General features: G+C 36.4%; 1 protein-coding gene across 1 annotated transcript; it reads right to left on the bottom strand.

The window, feature by feature from the left end:
• Positions 1 to 856: 856 nt before the first annotated feature.
• Positions 857 to 22,889, bottom strand: OSTN (osteocrin; the record flags this gene model as incomplete). The annotated part of the gene is made up of 3 exons (XM_082839013.1): positions 857 to 941; positions 20,166 to 20,380; positions 22,791 to 22,889. 3 exons carry the CDS (start codon positions 22,887 to 22,889, stop codon positions 857 to 859), a joined length of 399 nt encoding a protein of 132 aa, XP_082695139.1.
• Between the last annotated feature and the right edge of the window lie 514 nt (positions 22,890 to 23,403).

The following is a 23,403-nucleotide window of genomic DNA, read 5'->3' on the forward strand; positions in this document are numbered from 1 at the left end:
AAGTTGCCACAGCTAACAGATAGATGACCTGGGATTTGACCCAAAAAGCCTGACCTCTCTACCTGGCACTTTTACCCCTTATACTGTACTGCTTCTCAAGATGTTGGGATAGTAACAGTACTTACTTTATGGAACATGATGAGTAAATTAAACAATGCATGTATAGCACTAGTATAGGACTCAGCACAGAGTTAATTTTCAGAACTGTAATATAAGCTGTTATCACTTGCACGTATTGTGTGTCCGATACATTCTGGGACTAGTACAAGAATCTAATTTAATCTCTACAATACCCTTATGTTATTATCTAAATGTACAACCTGTAGAGAAATAAGGTATCTTGATAGAAATGAGATAATGAATGACAGAACCAGGATTTGGATTATATGTCCTGATTCCTTGGCTAATACCCTTTCTGGGACACCATTCTCCTGTGTTCATGATGATAATTCTGGTAATGTAGTTACTAGCAACAAAATTGTGTGTGTCACTAGAATGTGTCTTCATAGTAGAGGGATTGCTACACATTTATCTATATTTATGAAAGTGATTTATTGTTTATTAGAATTTTAATATTTGCATATTAATATTCAATAATTACATAGAAGTCTGTGAGAATAACTAAATCTTTTATTTTAGGGTGAAGTAGGTCTAGGAATTTTTTTTTAATGTCATGTAAATTATTTAGCATCTATATACTAATCAAGTACAGAAATGTTTGAAAAAGCAAATTTATAAGCTAAGGAATCAAAAGGGGGATTTACAAACCAAGATGGATCAGTTAGCCCATTGTGAAATGTTAATCAAAGCCTGCAGGTATTATGTTTCTTCAAATTGTACTCACGATTGGAATCAATTAGCCTCTGGAATTTGAAAGCCGGTTTCTACCAATCCGATCCATGGGGATACCAAATCGCCTTTTTGGATGATCTACTACTTTCCTGAAACAAGCGAAAAAGAACATTTTTAAGCTAAAGTCCAAGTTATCAATCATTAGTTTTGCTCTTTTATTTCATGCAAGTCTGGGGGCTTTCTTCTGGAGTTGGAATAACTGTGATAGTTCTCATTCATCAGCACCCACTATGCATTAGACACCATCTCTTATCTATTCATCTGTTGAAGTAGGTTTGACTACCTCCATTTTACATCTGAGGATACTTAGGCTTAGAGAAATTAAATAACTTATCCAAAATCAAATAGCCCAGATGAAACAATCTGCTGAGTGTTTAGTTTGGGTAAATCCCTTTCCCGTCTTCAGATCTGAGTGTATTCCTCTGTTAATTGAGGAAGATTGCACTAGGTCAGCAGTTTTCCCCAACCTCTCCCTTAGAATGGTTCTCCTGGGGAAGGAGGGAGAGGAAAGGATGCTGATGCCAAGACTGAATGTGGGGTAAGTGTGCGTCTCAGGTCTTCACTCAGATTTTACCTAGAGAAGCTTTGTATGAGATGGTCTATGTTTGTTATATGTACTCAAATATTGTTTGGGCAAAAAATACTTCATTATTAAAATAAAGTTAAAAAAATCCTACAGGAGGCCTTACAGTTTGTATGTTCTATAAATTATCTCTTTAAAAAGAAACATTTTAATTTGATTTGTTATTGCCATCACTTGGTGCTATCAAGTCAAAATCCTAACAGAAGAGGTCCAAGAGCTGTGAATGCATAATATACACTGGCCTTGGAATTAAAAGACGTTTTCAGTCTTCTTAATGAAGATAGAAATAGGGAGAAGCTAAGAAGGCTATGTAAATAAGTGACTTATCTCACAGCTGAAGGGAGTTGACTTACAGGTTTGTTAGGCTTTTTATTGGCGTAAGATACACACAGAAAAGAGGATAAGTATTTTATAAGTGAACAATATGAGACATATACAGATTATAAGCACAATAAGTACCCAGATCAAGAAATAGAACATTACCAGTAGTCAAATAGTTTTGGAATAGGAAAGAGTCTTAAAGTTAATTCTCGCACCAAATGTAAGAATTTCTGCTTCAATTTTTGACCGGCAATGATAAATCTCATCACTTGAAAATCTCAGTGATGAACTAATTACCTCACAAGACAACTTTGTCAATATTCAACAGCTTAAAGAGTTAAAAAAGGTTTGCTTCAGAACATTTCCAATAGCTTCTTTTGTTCTTTCTAATTACTTGCATTATATTGTCAGTATTATACTAAATAATTTAAACACCAAAAATAAATAAAAACTACAAAAAAGTCTATGTTTTTTTTCCTATTACCATTTACTATGTACCTACTCTGTATGATTCCTTTTGTGGCTGTCTTGGGATCAATAAGTCAGAAGTAGTCTTTGCTTTCAAAAACCTATAATTAAGTACTGTCAGATTGACAAGGATTTTTTTTTATAAGTGACATTTCTTTTATTATATACTATAACTGTTTCTCATTTGTCCTTCTTTTTTTTTTTTTCCCCGCCCCCCCCTCATTCGTCCTTCTTTATAACACATTTTTAAGGAAGTATTATGACAACCCAACAAGGTACAATGTTAACTGGACTGGGACTCTTATCACAGTGTTAAACTTGTTTGAATAACTCTCTCTCCTGTGTAAATTTTTATTATTTTTAATAACTCAGTACAGAACCACTGGTTTCAGAAGTGGTTTTGCAGAGTTTTCCACCTTTGCCATCCTGCGAAATTTTGGATATCGGTGATGAGCAGACTCTTCCCAGGCTGATTGAAGCACTAGAGAAACGACATTACCTTTGCTTAAGATTGTACTGTCGTTTGAAGGAATTCCCTGGCAATCCGTGGTTAGGACTCTGCGCTCTCACTGCCGAGGGCCCGGGTTCGATCCCTTGTCCAGGAACTAAGATCCCACAACCTCTTATGCTGGGTGAGGATTAAGTGAATCCTTGCAGAGTGTGGCTCAGGGCTAGGTCACAGTAGGTGCTCAAATGTCTCTGCTACCATAACGCTGCAGGTTTCTCATTTTCTCCTATATTCACTTAGTATTTTATCTGAGAAGCTGCGCTAAGCACGGGGATCTCCAGGTTAAAACCTATTTCCTGCTCTTCAGCATGTCACTGCCTGCTTAAATAGTGTCACACGGGCTACAGCAGATGGGAGTGATGCCTATTTATCTAGGTAACTTTTTTCTAAAAATATTTTTACTGTTCACAAGCCCTGAGTTTTTACCCAAACAAAGGTAACAGGCATCTGCAAACGCCTAGCAACTTTTCGAACCCACAAACGAGCCAGTTACATGACAAGGATTTAATATTATACAAATAGTAGAGGACAAAGTTCTCTCATTTTTCTTGATGCCAAGTTTTTGCCTTAACTCAGGTCTTATCAATGTTCCTCATGTCATTATTAGGTAAATAATTCATTTAAAAAGCTCTGAAAAGTATAGAGAACAATGGAAACATGAGGGACTTTTATTACTGTATCTTACACATAAAAAAATTTATAAATATTGTTTAATTTTAATTAAAACAATTAATTTGAAGATAGTTAATATTTATTTAATGTGTTCAATATGCCAGGTACTGTGCTTAGTACTGTGTATACAAGGATATTAAAAATAGGAAGTGAACCTCATGGGGAGCTTACCCTCAAATGATATTGGTAGGAATAGACACATGTTATTATTATTCTTTTCTTTTTTTTAATCTAATTCAGCCTTCTTTTCTGCTGATTCACATCTATCTTCCTTCTTGGGTTGGCCCTTCGTTTTGCTAGTCAATATAGATAGCATTGTATGTACGATCTTACAGGACTGTCTTTTAGACAACAGTATGACCAATACGGGAAAATCTGGAAAAAAAAAAAAACAGAAAAACTTAGTGGGCTTCCCTGGTGGCGCAGTGGTTGGGAGTCCGCCTGCCAATGCAGTGAACACGGGTTTGTGCCCCGGTCCGGGAAGATCCCACATGCTGCGGAGCAGCTGGGCCCGTGAGCCATGGCCGCTGAGCCTGCGCGTCCGGAGCCTGAGCTCCGCAACGGGAAAGGCCACAACAGTGAGAGGCCCGCATACTGCAAAAAACCAAAACCAAAACCAAACAAACAAAATACTTAGTGCTTATTCTTCACCTATCCATACCTCTGCCTCCATTCTTCAAGTTTCTGAAAATCACACCCTCCTAAGTGATGCCTATTGTTTTCACTTCTGGATTTCATGATAATAAACTGACTTCATATTTTTCAACTTGACATTCAATTGGGAAACATATTGGGCTATAAAATTAGCATAGAGTGAATGGTCAAGAGTCATAGGAAACTTTGCATATCAGTTGTGCTTTAAGTCTTCTGATGTAATTATAAATAATGACTGTTGGGAAAAAAAGAAAAATGTCTTCATGATATTTTAAAATAATTTTTATTCACATAAGTAGATTTACAGACTCCTCACTTAAGCAGTTATTTTCCTTGTGGTCAAAATAATGGTCACTCCTCCTCTGCCACCATAAAGGATGTCCTTGTCATAATCTATAGAATCTGTAAATCATTTACCTTACATAGCAAAAGGGACTTTGCAGATGGGATTAATAAAAACCTAGATTATCTGGGTGGGCTCAGTGTAGTCAGAGGAGTCCTAAAAGTGGAAGATGACTGAAGAAAAGTGGATCAGAGAGCTGCAATCAGAGAAGGACCTAACCCACCATTGCTAGTCTGGAAGATGGAGGAGAAAGTCACAAATCAAGCAACGCTGTGGCCTCTAGACATTCTTAAAAGAAAACGAGGACCTACATCCTACAATCAAAAGGAACCGAATTTTGCCAGCATCTAAAATGAGCAGGAAATGAATTCTTCCCTAGAGCCTCCAAGGAGCACAGCCTGCTAATCTCTTGACTTCCTCTGTATCCTGCTGATAGACTAGGTGAAAGGGAAATCCCATAGCAGCTTACAGAAGGAATTTTAGGAGCCACCCACTAGGTAGCCATCAATCATATCAAAGTTGTCTGGAACAGGGGCCCCCAACCCCCAGGACGTGGACCGGTATCCGTCTGGGACCTGCTAGGAACTGGGCCGCACGGCAGGAGGTGAGGAGAGGGCCAGCTAGCGAAGCCTCGTCTGCCGCTCTCCATCGCTTGCATTACTGCCTGAACCATCTCCACTGTGGGACAATTGTCTTCCATGAAACTGGTCCCTGGTGCCAAAAATGTTGGGGACCGCTGGTCTAGAATGGTATTTGGTGACTGGTGAGGATATCCTGGACTTCTGACCTACACAGTTGTAAGATAATATAATTTGTGTTGGTTTAAGTCCAGAAGTTTGTGGTAATTTATTACCATAGGGGGAAAAAAAAACTGAATACATTTGTCTGTATGATTTAGGGCTGATGTCTGAGTATAAATGGTTAATACATAAAAACATTAAACTGATGTGATTTTTATTCCTTGAGCCCTTAAATTCCTTCATGGACCACTCCCCGTTATAACTCCAGGGAAGGGGTAAGGTAGAAGCCATCCCGGGATGGAGGAAAATGCTCAGGGAAAGTCCCAGACAAGCAGAAGAAGTGAGAAACCAGCCCCTTCCAGGTGTTCAAAGGACTGATGAGAAGAGGAAGAAAATGGCACCTGGGGAAAGAGTAGTGCCTCACATGTGAACTGACCTCCCAAAGCTTCTGCAGAATGGATAGTGTCACAAAAAATAATCCTTTTACTTTCTTAAAGAGAAGTATGATGGTTTCATGCATCATTATAAATTAGAACAGAACATTTATTGGTCCATACTACCAATGTATATTTTCAAAAGTCAAGGTAAAATAAATGAAAATAACATTTTTTTCTTTCTTTACTATGGTTAATCTACTTTTCCTACTCAAGTAAACTAGAGGGAGTTGTGGTATGGTAAAAGCAAAAATAAACTCTTTTTCTCCTTCCTTCTTCCCTACTCTTTCCTTCCCTTCTTTCACCCAGATTTGATCCCCAAAGTATTAGCAACCAGGGGATGTTGATTTGGATTCTATTTATTACTTCTACTTACCGAAAAACAACAATACCTTAATAAGTTAAATAATTTCTACACAGTTTCTATCTATTCAGAAGTAAAATGGTAAACTAGTATTTCTCTTAACATTTTTGCTGATATGAAACATATATAACCATACTACAATCTACAACACATACACTGACAGTAATACACAGTGTATGAAACATAAATGTTAACATAGAAAAATATTTTTAAGACCAAAAGGGAAAACAGTACTTTTTGACTATCTAGTCCCTCTTGTGACAAAATAACAGTATGACATGGCTTATATTATATATCCATTTAAAACAATCCACCTTTTCCATTCTAAAATATTCTGAAAGTAGTTTAAGGATACAGAATATCTATTAAAGTAATATAAGGAGGACGGATTATTTTAAATATAATTTTAAGCTTCAGACTAAAATAAAGACTTCCTGAGCCAAATAGGATTTTCTTTAAAATTTATATTCTTTGGGCTTCCCTGGTGGTGCAGTGGTTGAGAGTCCGCCTGCCGATGCAGGGGACGTGGGTTCGTGCCCCGGTCCGGGAAGATCCCACATGCCACGGAGCGGCTGGGCCCGTGAGCCATGGCCGCTGAGCCTGTGCGTCCAGAGCCTGTGCTCCGCAATGGGAGAGGTCACAACAGTGAGAAGCCCGCGTACCGCAAAAAAAAAAAAAAAAAAAATTCATATTCTTTGATAATTCAATTTCTAAAGATGTTCACCATTCTAAAACAACTGTTAGAAAACTTATATTTAAACTTTTTATTTAGAATCACTTCGTACATACCAAAGAGTCTATAAATTCACCTATGTTCAGTTTAAAAAAATAAAATAAACATCCCTATTGGTAGCACAAAGTTAAGAAATAAAATATTACCAGTACTTTAGAAGTCCTCAGTTTTCTTCCTCCCAAGTTGAATCCCTCCCATGACTTTGTCCCAGAGGTAATCTGTGGGATGAATTTTGATCTAATATCTCCCTTCATTTTCTTTATAATCTATATGTTTTGTTCAAAAGTCTCTTGGTTAGTTTAGATGGCTCTAGAATTTTATTTGAAAGAAATGTGCGAACACTTCTTGACTTCTTTCAGCAAATATTGTGTTTTGAGATTTGTCCATGTTGTCATGTGTAGATGTAGTTCTTTTATGTTCAGTGTTGTATGGTATTTCATTGTATGAATAATGAATAATGAATATACAACAGCTTATTAATACATTTTACCATGGATGGGAATTTGAGGTATTTTTTTTTGTTATTGTTATGTACTGTTCAGCTAGAAATTTTCTTACACATGTTTGTAATGCACATTTAAGGATTTCTCTACAGTATATTTTTAGAAGTAGAATTGCTAGTTATGCCTATACTTAATTTTATTACATAGTTCCAGACTGTTTTCCAAAGTTGTACCAATTTACACACCCAAGAGCAGTGTATGACAGTTCCTATTGTTTCAAATCTATGCCAACCCTCCCATTGTGGACTTTTTAATTTTGCCAATCTAGTGCATTTGTTGTTGTATCTCATTGTGTTCTTAGTTTGCTTTCCGTGAATACTAATGAAGTTGCTCACCTTTCCCTTTGCTTATTGGCCACTTGGATTTCTTCTTTTGGAAGTACCTAAGTCTGCTGCCTGTTTTTCTATTGGTTTGTTTTTCTTTTCAATATTGATTTGTAGGAGAATTTCTTATACTCTGAATAGTAGACCTTGTCAGTTATGAGCAAATATCTTTTCCCATTTGTAGTTAATCTTCTTTATTGTGTCTTTTATGAAAATCTTTAATTTTGTTTTGAAATTTATCAATAGTTTTACATTTTGTTCATTAAATCACCTCTAATGTTACAAAAATATTATCCTATGTTGTCCTAAAACCTCTTGCAGTTTTGCTTTTCACATTTATATTTTTAAACCTTTTAAAATTATTTGTTATTTATGGAGTGACATAGGGGTCATATTTCTCCTTTTTTTTCTGTATTCACACCTAAGTATTCATAAATTTTAGATTCACCTTGTCAAATTTCATGGGAAATCTTTTTGCAGTTTTACCTGGAATTGTATTGAATCTAAGGTACAAATCAAGTTGGAGAAAATTGAAATCTTCATAATATTAAATCTTACTATCCAAGATCAGTTATTTAGTTTATCTTTAATGCCTTTTCGTATATTTTTATAATGTTCTCCATAAAGACCTTCAATAATTTATTGGATTTGTTGTTGCTTATCATTTAAGAATATATGTTGTAGGATTTTTTAATAGGAGTCCCTTATTTGGTTAAAAAAGGTCCCTTCTGTTATTAGTCCACTGGTGATTTAGATCATGAATAGATGTTTAATTTTATTGAATGCTATTTCTGCATCTTTTGAGATGATATGGTTTTATTTCTTCAATTTATTAGTTCTATTATTTGACTTTCTAAAGCAAATCAACATTGTACTGTATTTTTGTGATAAACCCAACATGATATTGGTGTATTATCTTTTTGATATATTTTTGGAATCGTTTTGTTGATTTTTTTGTTAGGAATTCGTATCTATAATTATTAATGAAGTTGTCCTGTAATTTTCTTTTCTTGTTCTCTCCACACATGGTTTTGGTGTCCAAATAATGCTATTCTCATGCAATGAGTTGAGAACTGTAGCTTCTTTTTTAGTTATCCTTTTGTTACTTATTTAATTATGTCATGGTCTGAGAATATGTTCTGTATGATAACCAAGCCTTTAAAAATTTTAAGGCTTATTTTGTGAACAGATACTTCGTTAATTTTTTTTTTTTTTTTTTTTTTTGCGGTACGCGGGCCTCTCACTGCTGCGGCCTCTCCCGTTGCGGCCTCTCGCGTTGCGGAGCACAGGCTCCGGACCCGCAGGCTCAGCGGCCATGGCTCACGGGCCTAGCCGCTCTGCGGCATGTGGGATCTTCCCAGATCGGGGCACGAACCCGTGTCACCTGCATCGGCAGGCGGACCCTCAACCACTGCGTCACCAGGGAAGCCCCTTCGTTAATTTTAATAGTCGTTTCATGTGAACTTAAACATTTTTTCCCCCAATTGTAGGATACACAACAATTTTTATTGATCCAGCTTACTGTTTTGAGTCCCAAGGAAAGAAACTTAGGAATCAGAGTGTGGAGGGTGTTCCCTAAAAACAATAGTCTGATTTGCTGTTACATCTTAAAGGGACAATAAAATGCTTGGCCCCTTTCAAGAAGGGCATGCAGCTCTACCAACATTGAGTAACAGCAAAAAGGGAAAGTATAGTAATGGCTAACAGAGAATGTTCATTTAAATAGTTCAGTAATTTAGATGAGTAAAACACAGAATTAAAGAAATATACTTTAAAGCTTAGGTGAGTATAGTAGCCAGGCTCCAAGATAAACCCCAATAATTCTACTATAATGCAGTCTGCTTCCACATTGAACAGGGCTGACTTCTGTAACCAATAGCATATTGTGGAAATGACTCCTAAAGCTAAGTAATGAAAAATATTGCAGCTTCTGCCTTGCTTTGTTGGATCACCCCCTCTAGGGGAAGTCAGTTGCCATTTCCTAAGTTCATCTCACAGCCCTATAGAGAGGTTTACATGGCAATGAACTAAGGCCGTCTGCCAACAGCTAGTGAGGGACTGAGACTTCCTGTCATCAGCCTTACGAGTGGGCCGTTTTGGAAATGGATATCCCCAGGCCCCATGTAGCCTTCAGATGACTGCAGCCCTGGCCAACTTCTTCACTGTAACCTTGGGAGAGACCCTGAACCAGAATCACCCAGGTAAACTTTTCCTAGATTTTTGATGCACAGAAACTGAGTGAGAACATAAATGTTTATTATTGTCTTAAGCTGCTACGTTTTGGGTAACTTGTTTGCATAGCAATAGAGATCTAATATGGTAAGATTCAAAGTGCTTTGGGATTCCACAAGAGAAGAGATCACAGCCAAGTTTGGAGGTTCCAGGAAGAACTTATGGGGCATATGAAAACAATAAAACAAATGGTGACCCCTGAGTCCTGCAATGTTGGTTACCACAATTTAAAATTACAAAATTAATAACTGACTATAGGAAGTTAGATATAAATATATGAGCTTGGAAAAACTAATGTATGAGACAGAGTAAAATGAAGGAGACTCAGCAAGGCCCTGTAAATAATGAAAAGAGAAATCATTGAAGTCCACAGTCATGTTTAAATTTAAAAGAGACAATTAGGCTTTCAAATTCAAATTCCAGAATGTTCTGATGAAGGACCTCATTAAGTCTGAGTGATGATGTAGTTTTTAGGGGCCAGTACATAATGTCTTTTTTCCTGAGTCCACCTTCAGAAACAATACAGAAATAAGATAGGAATGATCAATGCGGAGAAATCAAAATGTCATTTTGATCAAGCTGAATGTAGAATAAGACTTTAATTTGCATTTAAATGACTTTCTTACATCTCCTCTGAGGATTAGACAGATTTACACAGTCATAATTATGAAATGAAAACAGAAAGAAAAGGGATGAGCTGAACATGCTCAACTACTCCTCGCAAACTGACCTATCAAGTACGTGATTACTTCTCCTTTGAGAGGGAGTGAATAAAGTGGTGGGGCTTGGGGCCAGTCTTTCCTTAACTGGAGTTTCTCTACGTGGAAACACGAGGCTGAGAAATATGACTAAGTAAATGGGATATGTTTAGAATGATGAAACAAACTGCTACTTCATTAGCACACAGTTGACTTATGACTTTTGGAGTTCTGTCTCAAAAGTGGTAATTCAATGTTAAATAGATTCTATTAAACTTATGATGATGGTGCTGACTAGGCATAATATCAGCTTCTGAAGTATTATCCCAAGGAAAGGGCCATATGAACAAGCATTCAGAAACAAACCAGGAACACTGGAATCAAAACATGAGATTTAAAGGGTTCACTGTAAAGTAACCCAGGCATGCTTGATTTGGAAACTACTGTAGAGCCGTAGGATTGAGCAGAAAGGATTTTCATTTGCTTGTCTCATGAGCCTCTTTGAGGGTCTGATGACACTCAAAACTTCTATCCAGCAAATGAATTTACACAAAAATGTCTTCTAGAATTTTCTTTTTGGGGGAGTAGGTAATGTACATTTCAAAGCCCATATATGGAATCAAGTATTATCCCTTTTAGGAGAAAGTTTTAAACCTTCATATATGAGTTAGGGTAGAGAGAAAAGGTAAAGGAACTTTACCATGGAGTTGAGCTGGGGTATAAGAGGCAAGCAGTAAAGAACAATTATTGGGAAAAATGACCCAAGGTCAATGCTCAAGGGCATTTCCTATAGTACAGACAGGCTTTTAAATATGAGGAAGGAAACATGGAAATAGGGCACCACATTCTGAATCCTTTCTCTGTGTTCTTCACTATGAAATGGAGCCCATTTTGAACTACCTCCTTTGGGTATTAACAATTAAGTGCTGGAAAAAAGTAGCAAAAATCATGAGATACCTAGGTTGGCCTCAGCCTGCAACCTTGCTTCACAATGAAGTAAAAAGGTGAAATGTTAGGATTTTCACCCTTAATCTCTGGCATGGTCATCAAGAAGTGCAATCATATCTGACAAACTGAAGTTGGAATTGCTATTCTCAACTTTAGTCTGAACCTTATGTCTGGCTTTGGATAGAAACACATATACCGTTGGTACAGTTTTTCAAAATGATTTATTTAATGCATGCATTCTAAGTGAATCTCACTTTTCCTGGCCTTGGACAAGTGCCTTATTCACATATAACTTTAATTTCTTTATCATAAGCAGCTTATTTCAGTGGAAAGTCATTGAACTTGGAGTTCAACAACTTGATGTTCTAGCTACATTATGCCAAGGAAATCATTTTATATCTGTGAAAATATACTAATAAAATGGGGCTAATATCTTCTTAGGGTGTTAGGAATAAAAAAAAAACCCAGTGTATCAGAATGTTAAAATGGGATTCTTTCTATCTCAGTTTTGGCTGTGGCCTAGAAAAGTTGAAGAGGAAAAAAAAAAAATACAGTGGTATTTTCTCTTGCATTCCAAAGTAAGGGCTAGAGTTACGCACTATTTGTAAAGGAGGTTGTTACAAACTAATTTTCTCAACCTTCATCCAATAAAAAGATTGATACCGAATAGGTAAAGAAGAAGAATTTCTCTGGAGCAAGTTTTTGGAGAACAGTAACGTTTCCCTCTTCTTTCATATAGAGAAAGGGCTTCAAGAAAATCTTGACATATACCCATTGAAGCAGGGTAGACCTCACAGAACAGACTATGAAATCTAAAGGGCAGGATGCTGTAAGAATTGGCTCGATGCCAGAGTGAAGAAATGGTTATATAAGCAACAGCTTTACTTTCAGTGACCAGAGTCAAGGATGTGGGTTTTCTGTGGAACAGATGTAGAGCGGGCGTGTGGGTAGAGTTGGCCTAGGCTAATGATAAAAGGAAACTTCCCCGAAGGGCTTTTGGCTAGGGGTTATGGGTGAGGCACCAGGATGCTGCTGGTGGTGTCAAATGAAGAAACTGAGCGGGTAGGATAAAGGTGAGGAGTAAAACTGACCTGCTGAAAGAGAAGCGCTGCTGGAGGCAAGATATTTATGTCAATGTTCCCTACTGGGGTTATGCAGTGACCCCATAAAACGGCCCATGGTGAGGAATCATCTTTGAGCATTTACTGAGGCCAGAGAGCACAAAAGTCAAGTCATGATAGCATCAGTCAAGTAAGACTTTTCTTTACTTCTCTGCACCCACATCCCCAGTACTGGAGGAGACATAAAGCAGCCCAGTGTGGTAGAGGAAGGGGTGAGGACAAACTGACCACACACCTCTTCCCAGTGCAGCTTTCCAGCTTGAAAAGGAGAAACATTATTAATATTCGTAGTTTGGGCTAAAACATATTATTTTTATTATTTTAATTACTGAAATATGATTGTTTTTCTAATAAAAGTGATGAGACGAATTTTTATTATTTCAGTGTGACCTGTAGAGTCATAGTACCTGCCTGTGTTTTTACGTAAGAGATAGGAAACAACTCTTACTGAATGGGTTTGAATGCATGTGGGTGAGGGATAAAGTTGCTTTTCTAATTATGTTCTATGGAGTCTTCTCTTTCAATTAAGTGGTTATAATAACAATGTTAGAGAGCAAAGTGTTTATTGACCTGAATCTATAGAATGTATATAACTGTGCTGGGTGTCTTCCATCTGTTCTCCAGATACACTCTCTGACTTCTCACCCTACTTTCAGTCCAGGAAACTAACCTCTCTGGATCCCGGAAAAGTGCCTGTGCTCCCTGGCTTTGGTTTGGGACAGGCCTAATGGGCAGCCTTGGCAGGAGAGAGTGGAAGGAGAGAGGAAGTGAAGTCAGGATAATTTTCCCCTCGCTGCCTCCTTGCAAGATCACTTCCTCCTAAGTGAAGGTCATGGCTTCTCCCAAGGCATCTGACTCTTCAGACCAGGGTCCTGGGCTGTTGTTCCATCCATTATGATTTGCTTCCACCCAGCCTTTTGTAAATAGTCTTCCTGTGTCTAAATCCTTCTCAAATTTTCCTATTTCAAATGTTTCCTGTTTCCTGCCTGTTTCCTGCAGGAACCCCGACTGACACAATGATATTACTTGCTTTGCTGACCTCAAAATATTAATGGGAGAATTAAAACAATAATAGTTGTGAAAATGATTATCCTAATTAAATTCAGATATAAAGTATTATTATTTTTGTTAATATTTTACAAGGCATTTTTAGGGTTGTGTGAAGAAGTGAGAGAAACCACCCTTTAGAAAAATTCCAATACCTTCTAATATTGAAGTCAATTAAATTATCATTCAAATAATAGATACGATTTTGCTAGGGATATGGTCATAGCTGCTTCCTTTTATTTTTCATAAGCTGAATGACCATTAACTTCAGGCTTTAAACAAGTGAACCGAATGAAGGAATATTTTGAACTTCAAAGCATAGTTGAGATAACCCTGCCCTGAGAATTAAAGTAACTTGCACATCCAATTGAAAATGAAGCTAGTGTCATATTCAGGTGAAAAAAATGTTAAATATGATATAAAATAGGAAACAACAGATGGTTCTTTGCTTCATTTTATGATGATCTGACATGGACTTTGCCCTGGTATTTTTTATGTTTGTTTGTTTTCTTTTTTCTTTCTCCCTAGCTGTTCATTCATTCTTCACATTTCCATCTCTTATGGACCTTTCCAAAAGCAGAGTTTAAAATTTTTCTTTTCTGAATATCTTATAGTAATAAAAAATAAAATAATGCATTTCATATGCGTGAGACAGAGTTTTAAAATCCGGAGTCATGTAATTCAAGGATCCATAAACATGGATGGGAAATGTTACACCTTTAGTCTCATTATCCTCTAATTGAAATATAGCATTTGTTTCACTTATGAATGCAGAGAACAAATCACAAGGGTGTTAGTAGTAAGTAAACCCTTGTCACAGTAGAAATCACAGATACATTTAGATCACATTTTTGTCATTACAGATACTTTGAAATTGTTTTTATGTTCAGCACTACTTGAATTTATTGTTATTTAGACATGTCTTTTAGATCTTATTTTATGCATTAATAAAGAAGCATATATGTTGTCATATTACAAATTCATTTTAAGTATTATGATAATTCTGTTTCTATATATTAGTAACCTTTGAACTCATGACATTTGTCCATTTAAAAACAATATTCTGAGAAGGGGTCAACAGTGGCCCACGACACAGAAAGAGCTTATGAATTCCTAGATTTAGTTATGGGTGAAATCTTTGGGCTACAGTATGGAAAATGGATCTCAGACCTATAACCTTCTCTCGGTGAGTATGAGAAAATAGAAAATGCACGCCCTGAGAAGGAGAAAAATTGATGGCATATACATGAACATCACAAGTGTTTGTAAGCAACAAAGAAATTGTTTTGTATACGTTCATGAATAGTAAGGTAAGAAGATAATCCTGGCCTTGTGAATAATTCAAAAGCAAGTAAAGAAGTAGTAAAGCTATCTAGACTAAAGGACCAAAGGTCTTATCTCATATAATGTAATCAAAGAACAGCAAATAACATTATGTACAACTCTCCCAAGCAAAATTACTATAATTTTTAGAAATCTTCTAATAAAATAGTTGCAAAACTCTAAACTGTATATTCTTGCTACTAAATGTAGGAAAACATTCATTTTAGTCCTGTGACTTTATCATGTACATTTAAATGATTCTCAAATATCTTTGCAACAGATGATAGAAAAATTTAACATTTAATGTTTTTTGAGTTAGCATTATACTTCGAAAGAAATCTAAAATTATTTTTCAATTAAAACTCAAGAATGTGTATAGAAATATATTATGCAATACCTATTACTTATCTCCCATTGTTTTCCAAATCTCTAATAGACAAATTTACTGTTTGCTTTAAGACCAAGAACAGGAATTCCTGAATAAAAAATGAATCCTGAAGGAAAATCTCACAAGAAGTGTCCTTGGAATCTAATTCGAAGGGGTAAAACATCCACTATCAAAAATAAAAGTATAAAAGACATAAATTATATGTAAAAAAGAAAACTATTAATTTGTATATGTCATTCTAAATAAATGCTAAATAAAACAATCCTGATATAGGAGGTCACCTTTGTTGTTAAGCCATAGAGTACAAAGGAGCAGAGTCTCTGTATTCTAACTGTAGTCATGAAACAAAATATAGAGTCTTGATTAGGGGAAATCCTCAATTTTTCAAGCTCATGCGTAAACTTCTGTGCAAATGCATTAGCTGTCCTTAACACTTCCAACCTTCTGGAAGTAGCTGGAGGTGAAGGGAAAGGTAGAGAAAAAGGCAAAAGAAAATTGACCAGTTTTGACCTCTGAAGATCATTAATTACTAATATCTTTTCTTTATACAACACTCAATGGGACCATCACAATCTGGTTCCAGAGACACTGACTAAGATTATAGAGGTTTTGTACTGCACAGTCCGGAGGGTAACAATATGAATGATTGCTGAATACAGCATCCCTGTTTAGTCCTAACTCTCCTTCCCAATTTTATTTTTAACCCTGCTTCTTAGGTTGTAGGTTGATACTGAACCTACACCATGCTATTTAGTCATCCCAAGAACATGCCCTGAATGTTCATGCTTTTAAGCCATCTCTTACCTGACTTCCTTTTAACAGAATAATTTTTCTTAATCCAATTAACCTTTCAAAAATAGCAGTAGTTATTTGGGTCAAAATGTGCTGTTATTACAGAATTCAGCAAATCATCTTTTTTCACCATTTTTGGAAAATTATTGAAAAAATACCCATAATTTCTTTAAATAGTGATTCTCTTCTACTTATCACCATTAAACTCTAATTAGATTAAATTGTATGTTATAATTTCTCATTGTGTTCTGCATACCTTTGTGATATATTCTGAGTCATTTTCTTAGCGTTATCATTTGGTGAAGGTATTTACTCTTCTGCCAGGTCTAATCTCTTGTTTATCTTATTGTTTCATTTCATTTCTTTAATTTGTTATGAAACATTTCAAACACAGGTGAAAATAGAATAGTATATAGACTCCCATGTATGCATCATTCTAAGTCAACAATTACTGATTATGGTAGGTCTGGTTTCATTTATTCCATTCCCACTGCTGTATTATTTTGAAGCAAGTCCCAGACAAATACTTACAACTAAATATTTAAATAACAATAAATCTAATTTTTAATGTAACCACAGTACCATTTTCATATTTAAAAGAGACAGTAGGGCTTCCCTGGTGGCGCAGTGGTTAAGAATCCGCCTGCCAATGCAGGGGACACGGGTTCGAGCCCTGGTGGGGGAAGATCTCACATGCCGCGGAGCAACTAAGCCCGTGCGCCACAACTACTGAGCCTGCGCTCTAGAGCCTGAAAGCCACAACTACTGAGCCCACGTGCTACAACCACTGAAGCCCACGTGCCTAGGGCCCAAGCTCCGCAACAAGAGAAGCCACCGCAATGAGAAGCCCGAGTACCGCAACGAGAGCAGCCCCCGCTCGCCGCAACTAGAGAAAGCCGCGCGCAGCAACAAACACCCAACACAGCCAAAAAAAATAAAATAAAATAAAAAAGAGACAATAATTACTTAAAATCATTAAGTAGCCACAGTGCACATTCACAATTGTCTGTTACACATGTTAATTTTTAAACAGACAATTGCTTGAATTAGAACCCCCCCAAAATTGTGACTAGTTAATAAGTCCCTTAAATCTACTTTGATCTTTTGGATCCCTTCCCTCCTCCATCTCTTGTTTTTCTTCAAATCTTTGTAAATTATTTATTGAAGAAACTAGGTTATTTATTCTGCTGTTTTCTACAGTCTGAATTGCTGTTTGCTTCCCTATAATGTTTCTGAAGTCATTTCTTTGTCTTCTATATTTCCTGGAAATTGGCAGGTAGAACTAGAGGCAAGAAAAAAAAATCTTTTTTTCAATTCTGTTACATAGGTAGTGTTGAGTTCTTCCACCAGGGAGCATATAATGACTCACTGTTTTTCCTTTTGTGATGCTAGCAGAAACTGACAATCACTGCCTAGAGCCATCATTTCATTAGGTTTTGCAAAATAGAGACATTCTAATACTATCACTCCTTCTTCATTTATTAGCTGGAATAATTCTATAAAGGAGAATTTCTACATCTACTAATTCTATTGTTTCTTCATTGCTTTAGCTGTACAATTTCTATAAAGAGAAAATTCCACGTTTTCCTTCTTCTCCATGTCTGCAAGCAGTTATTTGTTGTAATATCCTCTTATGCTCAGTTAATAGCCGTGAAGCAATCAAAAACTCATTCTAAATTTCATATGCTCCCCCTACTGTCCCTGAATTGCTTGATACTTTGCTGTTTCTATATTGTCAGACTGCATAACTATAACACATGGCACTCTTTTTTTTTTTGTAACCGTCATCACAATTTAAGTCTAAAGTTATGTTCACACCAATTCTTATGATGTTACCTCTCCAGTCATTTTGATTGTTTGAAGAATTTCATCCAGTAGCTTCCTCGAGAAGTACTCATGAGAAGAATATTCCCTAATTTTTTACACACTTATAATAGTTTATTTTTAGCCTTTATATGTGAAAATCTGTTCAAATGAATAAGTGCTTGCCAATTTCCTTTTCTTACAAGCCAAGCTATGTTAGATAGATTATATCTCCTAATATAGTATCTCTTTATGACACTTCCTAAAGAAATTGTTATGATGGAATCTCAATGTAGATTATATATATTTATAAGATTTATGTAATAAATATTTGGTGTATATGCTATGGATGCTATCATAAATTCATATATACATATTTACATAAATGTTTACATGTTGACTTTCAAATTATTTTGTAGACTGTGCTGCAAGATCCAGGAATCTAAGAAATACTATTTATTAGAAGGCACAATATTTTCTCCACTTAACCTTTGGCTTTCTATAACCTTCTTTAAAAATTGCCTCTCTTCTTGCTTTGTGTTATAATTTGTTATAAATATTTCTATGTTTCTTACTGGTATGTGATCTCTTTGAGGGACAAAGACTGTATTTTCCTTCTTTTTTCCACCGTAGCCCAACACAGTGCCTAGAACATAAGTGGAACTAACTTACATTTGTTTAATTAGAATACGATCTGAATTTCAAAACACATGTGTGGTATTTTTTTCAAGTACATGTTGGATAAATTATAGTCCCAAAGTGACGATTTTGTTTACTAGTGTAACTCTGAGAATCTTTCAGAAGTCTAGCAAATTGCATCCTGTATTGATGAGAATCATCGAGCAAAAGCAAAGTCACGGACCAGGAACAAATGTGATGTGTCCTAGAACTCCAAGTAACCAAGTGAAACTGGACTAAAGGATGTGGAAATGAGTGCAGGAAGAAAAGAGGTGCCAGATTATGAAAATTTTCATAGAATTTCCTTAAGGAGTTTGCTTTTATCTTGTAAGCAATGGGAACTTTTCATGGAAAGATTTTTTTGCGGCACGCGGGCCTCTCACTGCTGTGGCTTCTTCCGCTGCGGAGCACAGGCTCCGGATGCGCAGGCTCGGCGGCCATGGCTCACGGGCCCAGCGCTCCGCGGCATGTGGGATCTTCCCGGAACCCGTGTCCCCTGCATCAGCAGGCGGACTCTCAACCACTGCACCACCAGGGAGGCCCTCAGGAAAAGATTTTTGTGTTAGATGATCCCCCTGGTAGCAGAGTAAAGGATGCATTCACCAATAAAGGGGTGAGGATGGTGGTGGAAGTGGAGATGGGGAAAGACTGGAGAAAGAAAACATGTCAAAAAGATGATTTAGGCCAGAATTAGGAAAGCCTTAATGTAAAAGGATATTCTGGAGATATTAAACATATAAAACAAGTAGGATTTAGAGAATTTAGTGAATAATGGAACGTTTCATGTAAGCAAATGGAATCCTGGTGAGCAAAAGGGATCCTAGTAAATTCCCCAAATTCCAGACTTTGGGGAATTGGGTGATCTTTTGTGTCACTGCTGCTGTGAAATGTACTGCATGAGGAACAGATACTGAGGGGGTAGAAAATGAATTAAGTTTGGAATGACTGCTTTAAAGTACTGACACTTATTCAATGATTAAAGAGAGATTTAATTATTCTAATTCTGTTATAATAGTTAACAGTTTACAAAGTCCTCATTTGATTTTTATAGAGGTAAGTAATTATCCCCATTTTCCAGATAAATAAGCTGAAGATCACAGAGAATAAGATTCTTATACAAGTCACATGGCTAGAAATGCTTAGAAATTTGATTTAAACATATGTGTCCTGACTCCAGGTCCTGAGAGCTCTTCACTGCCTTCTTGGTATAGGAAAGGGGACTTATTCACATCATTTGGAATGCTGTGTAACAAGGGTAAAAATAAAATGGTATTGTGGTTACCTTTATTAACTAGAAAATGCAACTGACCAGAACATTTATCTCATAGGACACACGTTTCCCCTTGCTTCCCAAATGCTGTTATGTCTTTTAAGAACTACTTTATATTTACATGCAACAGAATCTTCTTCAGAAAACATTTTGACAAAAATATTTGTGCATACCATAGCAGTTATTTTGCTCCCTAAACGTTATTTCTAAGATGATGCCATTAAACTCAGAAATTAGCTAAGACACTTTTAAATCTGTTTACCTACAAGGTTTTCATTGTATTTTTTTAATGTGGACTTCTCTGTTTCTGAACCCAGAGTGGAAGAATTAGAAAATGAAAATGTTCCTTCTCTAAGAGTTCACTTACCTCTGTTTACCTTTATGATCTACAGAGCCAGCTGAGAGTCTGTCCAGGGGAGAACCAAAACCAGAGAAGCTTCTTTTCTTCTTTGTTTCAATCACATCATTCTCCAGAGACACAAGTTCATCAAGAAGTAAGAGTTTTGCTGCCAGATCTGTGGCTGATTTCTCTTCCTTGACTGTGGGTGGTGACTGAACATCTAAGACTCTAGAATCAAAGGCCTATAGGGCAGGAAAGGTGATTCCATTCATTGACGAGAAGAAAATACATACAATCATCTGCATTTGGCTTTTGCTATTTTTAGCTGACCTGTCTGTCATGAACCTTGATTTCTCATGAGTTATGATCCAGAGAGAAAGACTTTTGGGGACAAAAACACATAGAGATGAGGTTTATCCAAAAGGAATGAAAGGGAAACTAAACACACACACACACATACACATACACAGAAAGAAAAAGAAAGGGTAAACTCCTCTAAAGGAGGCCTGCCTCTAAAATTTAGTATAACTGATTATTCTTTCAGATTCTTTCCCAGTAACAACTGCATCCTTCCTTATTACTCCAAAAGCACTTTATCTATACTTCTTTCATCACTGCCATCATTACATTTTCCCTTGTATTAGATTAGCTACAATATATTTGTATTGCCTATTAGATTGTGAGTAACTTGAGGGCAAAGACTATGTCTAATTAGTCTTTTATCTGCTCTATTCAATGCCTATCTCAGTATTTTGCTCATAGTTAGTACTCAGTAAATTTCTGCTGAATATTTATTGAATGAATTCTGAAAAAATCTAAACCTCATGTTATTTTCTTTTCACCACTCATTCATTCCTTACTGATTTAAACCACTAAACATCCACTGTGCAGGTCCTGCGTTAGACCCAAGAGATACAAAAATGAGTAAAATCCAGTCTGTGCCCTGAAGGAGCTTACCATCTCCCCCCATGTGATTTACTAACACATATTAATGAGTGTCTACGATGAGTCAGAGCTATCCCAAGGACTTTATTGTCCCATGTCAGATTTCTTGTTTATTTGTTTGTTTACACATATTGCCACTTGGCATGTCATCCAAACCATGGAAGTGTAAGCTTCCGGTTTGTGAAGTCTGTCTTCCTTTCTCAGGTGCAGTCACAGCATTTCAGAAAATGCTCCTACTAGCAATCTGGAGTCATTTTGTTGTGCAGGGGATGCTACTTCTTTCCCAAGAGCCTGAGACTATTCCCCTGTGGGAAGAAGGGTTAATAACTACAGGGGTCTCTTCCCTTTCCTCCTTTAGTCACATTCTTGCCAGACTCTTGGTCTGGGAAAGACTCTTTTTCTTCACTTTCTGTCTTTATTTTTGAGTTACTTCTCTTATTCTCTTTCTATTCCCTTCACTTTTTTCTCAATAAAATGAAACAGTAGTACTTTCCAAGGCTTTTCATCATTGACTCACACAATTCTCTTTTGCAATACTTAAGAGTCCACCTCAAAGCTCTGAGACCTAAAGTCATTGAGCTCCTTCTTTCCTAAACCAGTGAAATCTGCTCTAAGTCTGGCCAGTTCTTTCTGGAAAACCCCTCTTGCCCTGCGCTTTCTGATTCCCATGAGGAGAGATTTATATCAGGTCCTCTTCACTGCTTAGTGCACACTCTCAATCACCATATAATTTATTTATCTCCTCTCTCCCTCTCTCTTTTTTCTATTCTGTCCTGAATACTGCCATGAAGTTAATTATCCCCAAACACTACTTTCATCATATAAAAACATTAAAAATCTCTATAGCTCTTTGTAACTCATAGTTCAAAGTCCACAACTTTAAAGAAAACCTCAACTTCTGTTACTTCCCTACATAAGCCTGGCAGCATAGAAACTAAAGAGGGGAAGGATGTTATAATCATGAGAAAGAAACTCTTAAGATCAGGAGGCAAACCTCCAAAGGGCAAATTTAGGAGATCTTTTATTATCTCTCAGAGCTTCTTCCAAAAACTATGTGTTCATTCTTCCAACTGGCGTATATGCAAAGTAGATTTTTGTTTCTTTTTAAAGATATTCTTAATCATCAGGAAAAATTCACAAAACTTGTATAAAACTTGTCCTTCAGTAAAACACATTTCAGATTCTCACTTTATGTTATTTAAGAAGCACAAAGAATGTATGTTTCTATTAAGATCAAATGAGCCAAATTAACTTTTCTCTGTGTGGCGATGTCCTCACATTTCTTTTCCTTTGTAGTTTAGTCTTGGCAGCAAGAAAACATCTGTAGAGTGATAAAATTTTGGCCCAACTACTCAAATCTTGACATGTAAATGACTTCAAATTTCACATAAAAGCACTTTATCTTCATGTAATTGATTCAATTATAAATATGGCTGAAATTATAATGAATTTTCTCCTATAGTTTTTGGTCTATGGAATACAAATCTTTGTTGTTACTTACAGCTTTTTTTTTTTTTTTTTAACATTTAGATACCTGGTTTTCTGTGACTCCACGGTGAGGACAAGGTATAGAAAGAAATGCCTATTTACTTGATTTTTGTGTTATCAAACCTTCTCCCTACTTGTCAGCAACACCTGCTTCTGACATTAGTAAAAATGGCTTATGTTCATAAAAGAAGTATGGTCCCTTAAGCTAGTTTCCATTACCTCTGCTGTGACATCCACTGAGAGCACTTTTCCTGAGCTCCAGACCACCAACGTCGCAGCCAGGATAAAATGTGCACTTGCCAATCTCCAGTCCAGCATCTAAGGGTCATACACATCATGGTTAACATTGATTAGTCTGGCAAGATAGAAAACAAAAATGTCTATAAAGTTTGTTATAGGCAGGTAATAAACCAAATTATTCAGCTTCTATGTGTTGGAGTGCACCTCTGCAAAACTTATATAATACTTAATAGAAGCTGTAGATCTCCCAGAATGAATTCTATCAAGGCTTCATTTCCATGGAAACCTAGACTGGGGTTGTAGAGCTATAACCATAATTTAATTCTAAGCCAAGTCTGAAAAATCTAGTTTGTGTAACTTTATTCTTTGACTCTCTAATCCACAGACTACAACCTCATGTACCTAAGGGGAAATGTATTAAATTGACTAGGTATGAGAGACTAAGGCCTGGTGGGATTTGTGGTAAGCAAGAGAGAATGTGCTGTGTCTAAAAGTAATTCAATTCAAAATTTAGGAAACACCACAGTTCCAATAGGAGACTATCTTTATGTCCTGTGATATGTAAGGATTTCTAGAGCAAGATTCAAAAGGT

The sequence above is a fragment of the Leucopleurus acutus genome (assembly GCF_964270905.1).
Source record: "Leucopleurus acutus genome assembly, chromosome: 5".
NCBI classification, from domain to species: Eukaryota; Metazoa; Chordata; class Mammalia; order Artiodactyla; family Delphinidae; genus Leucopleurus; species Leucopleurus acutus.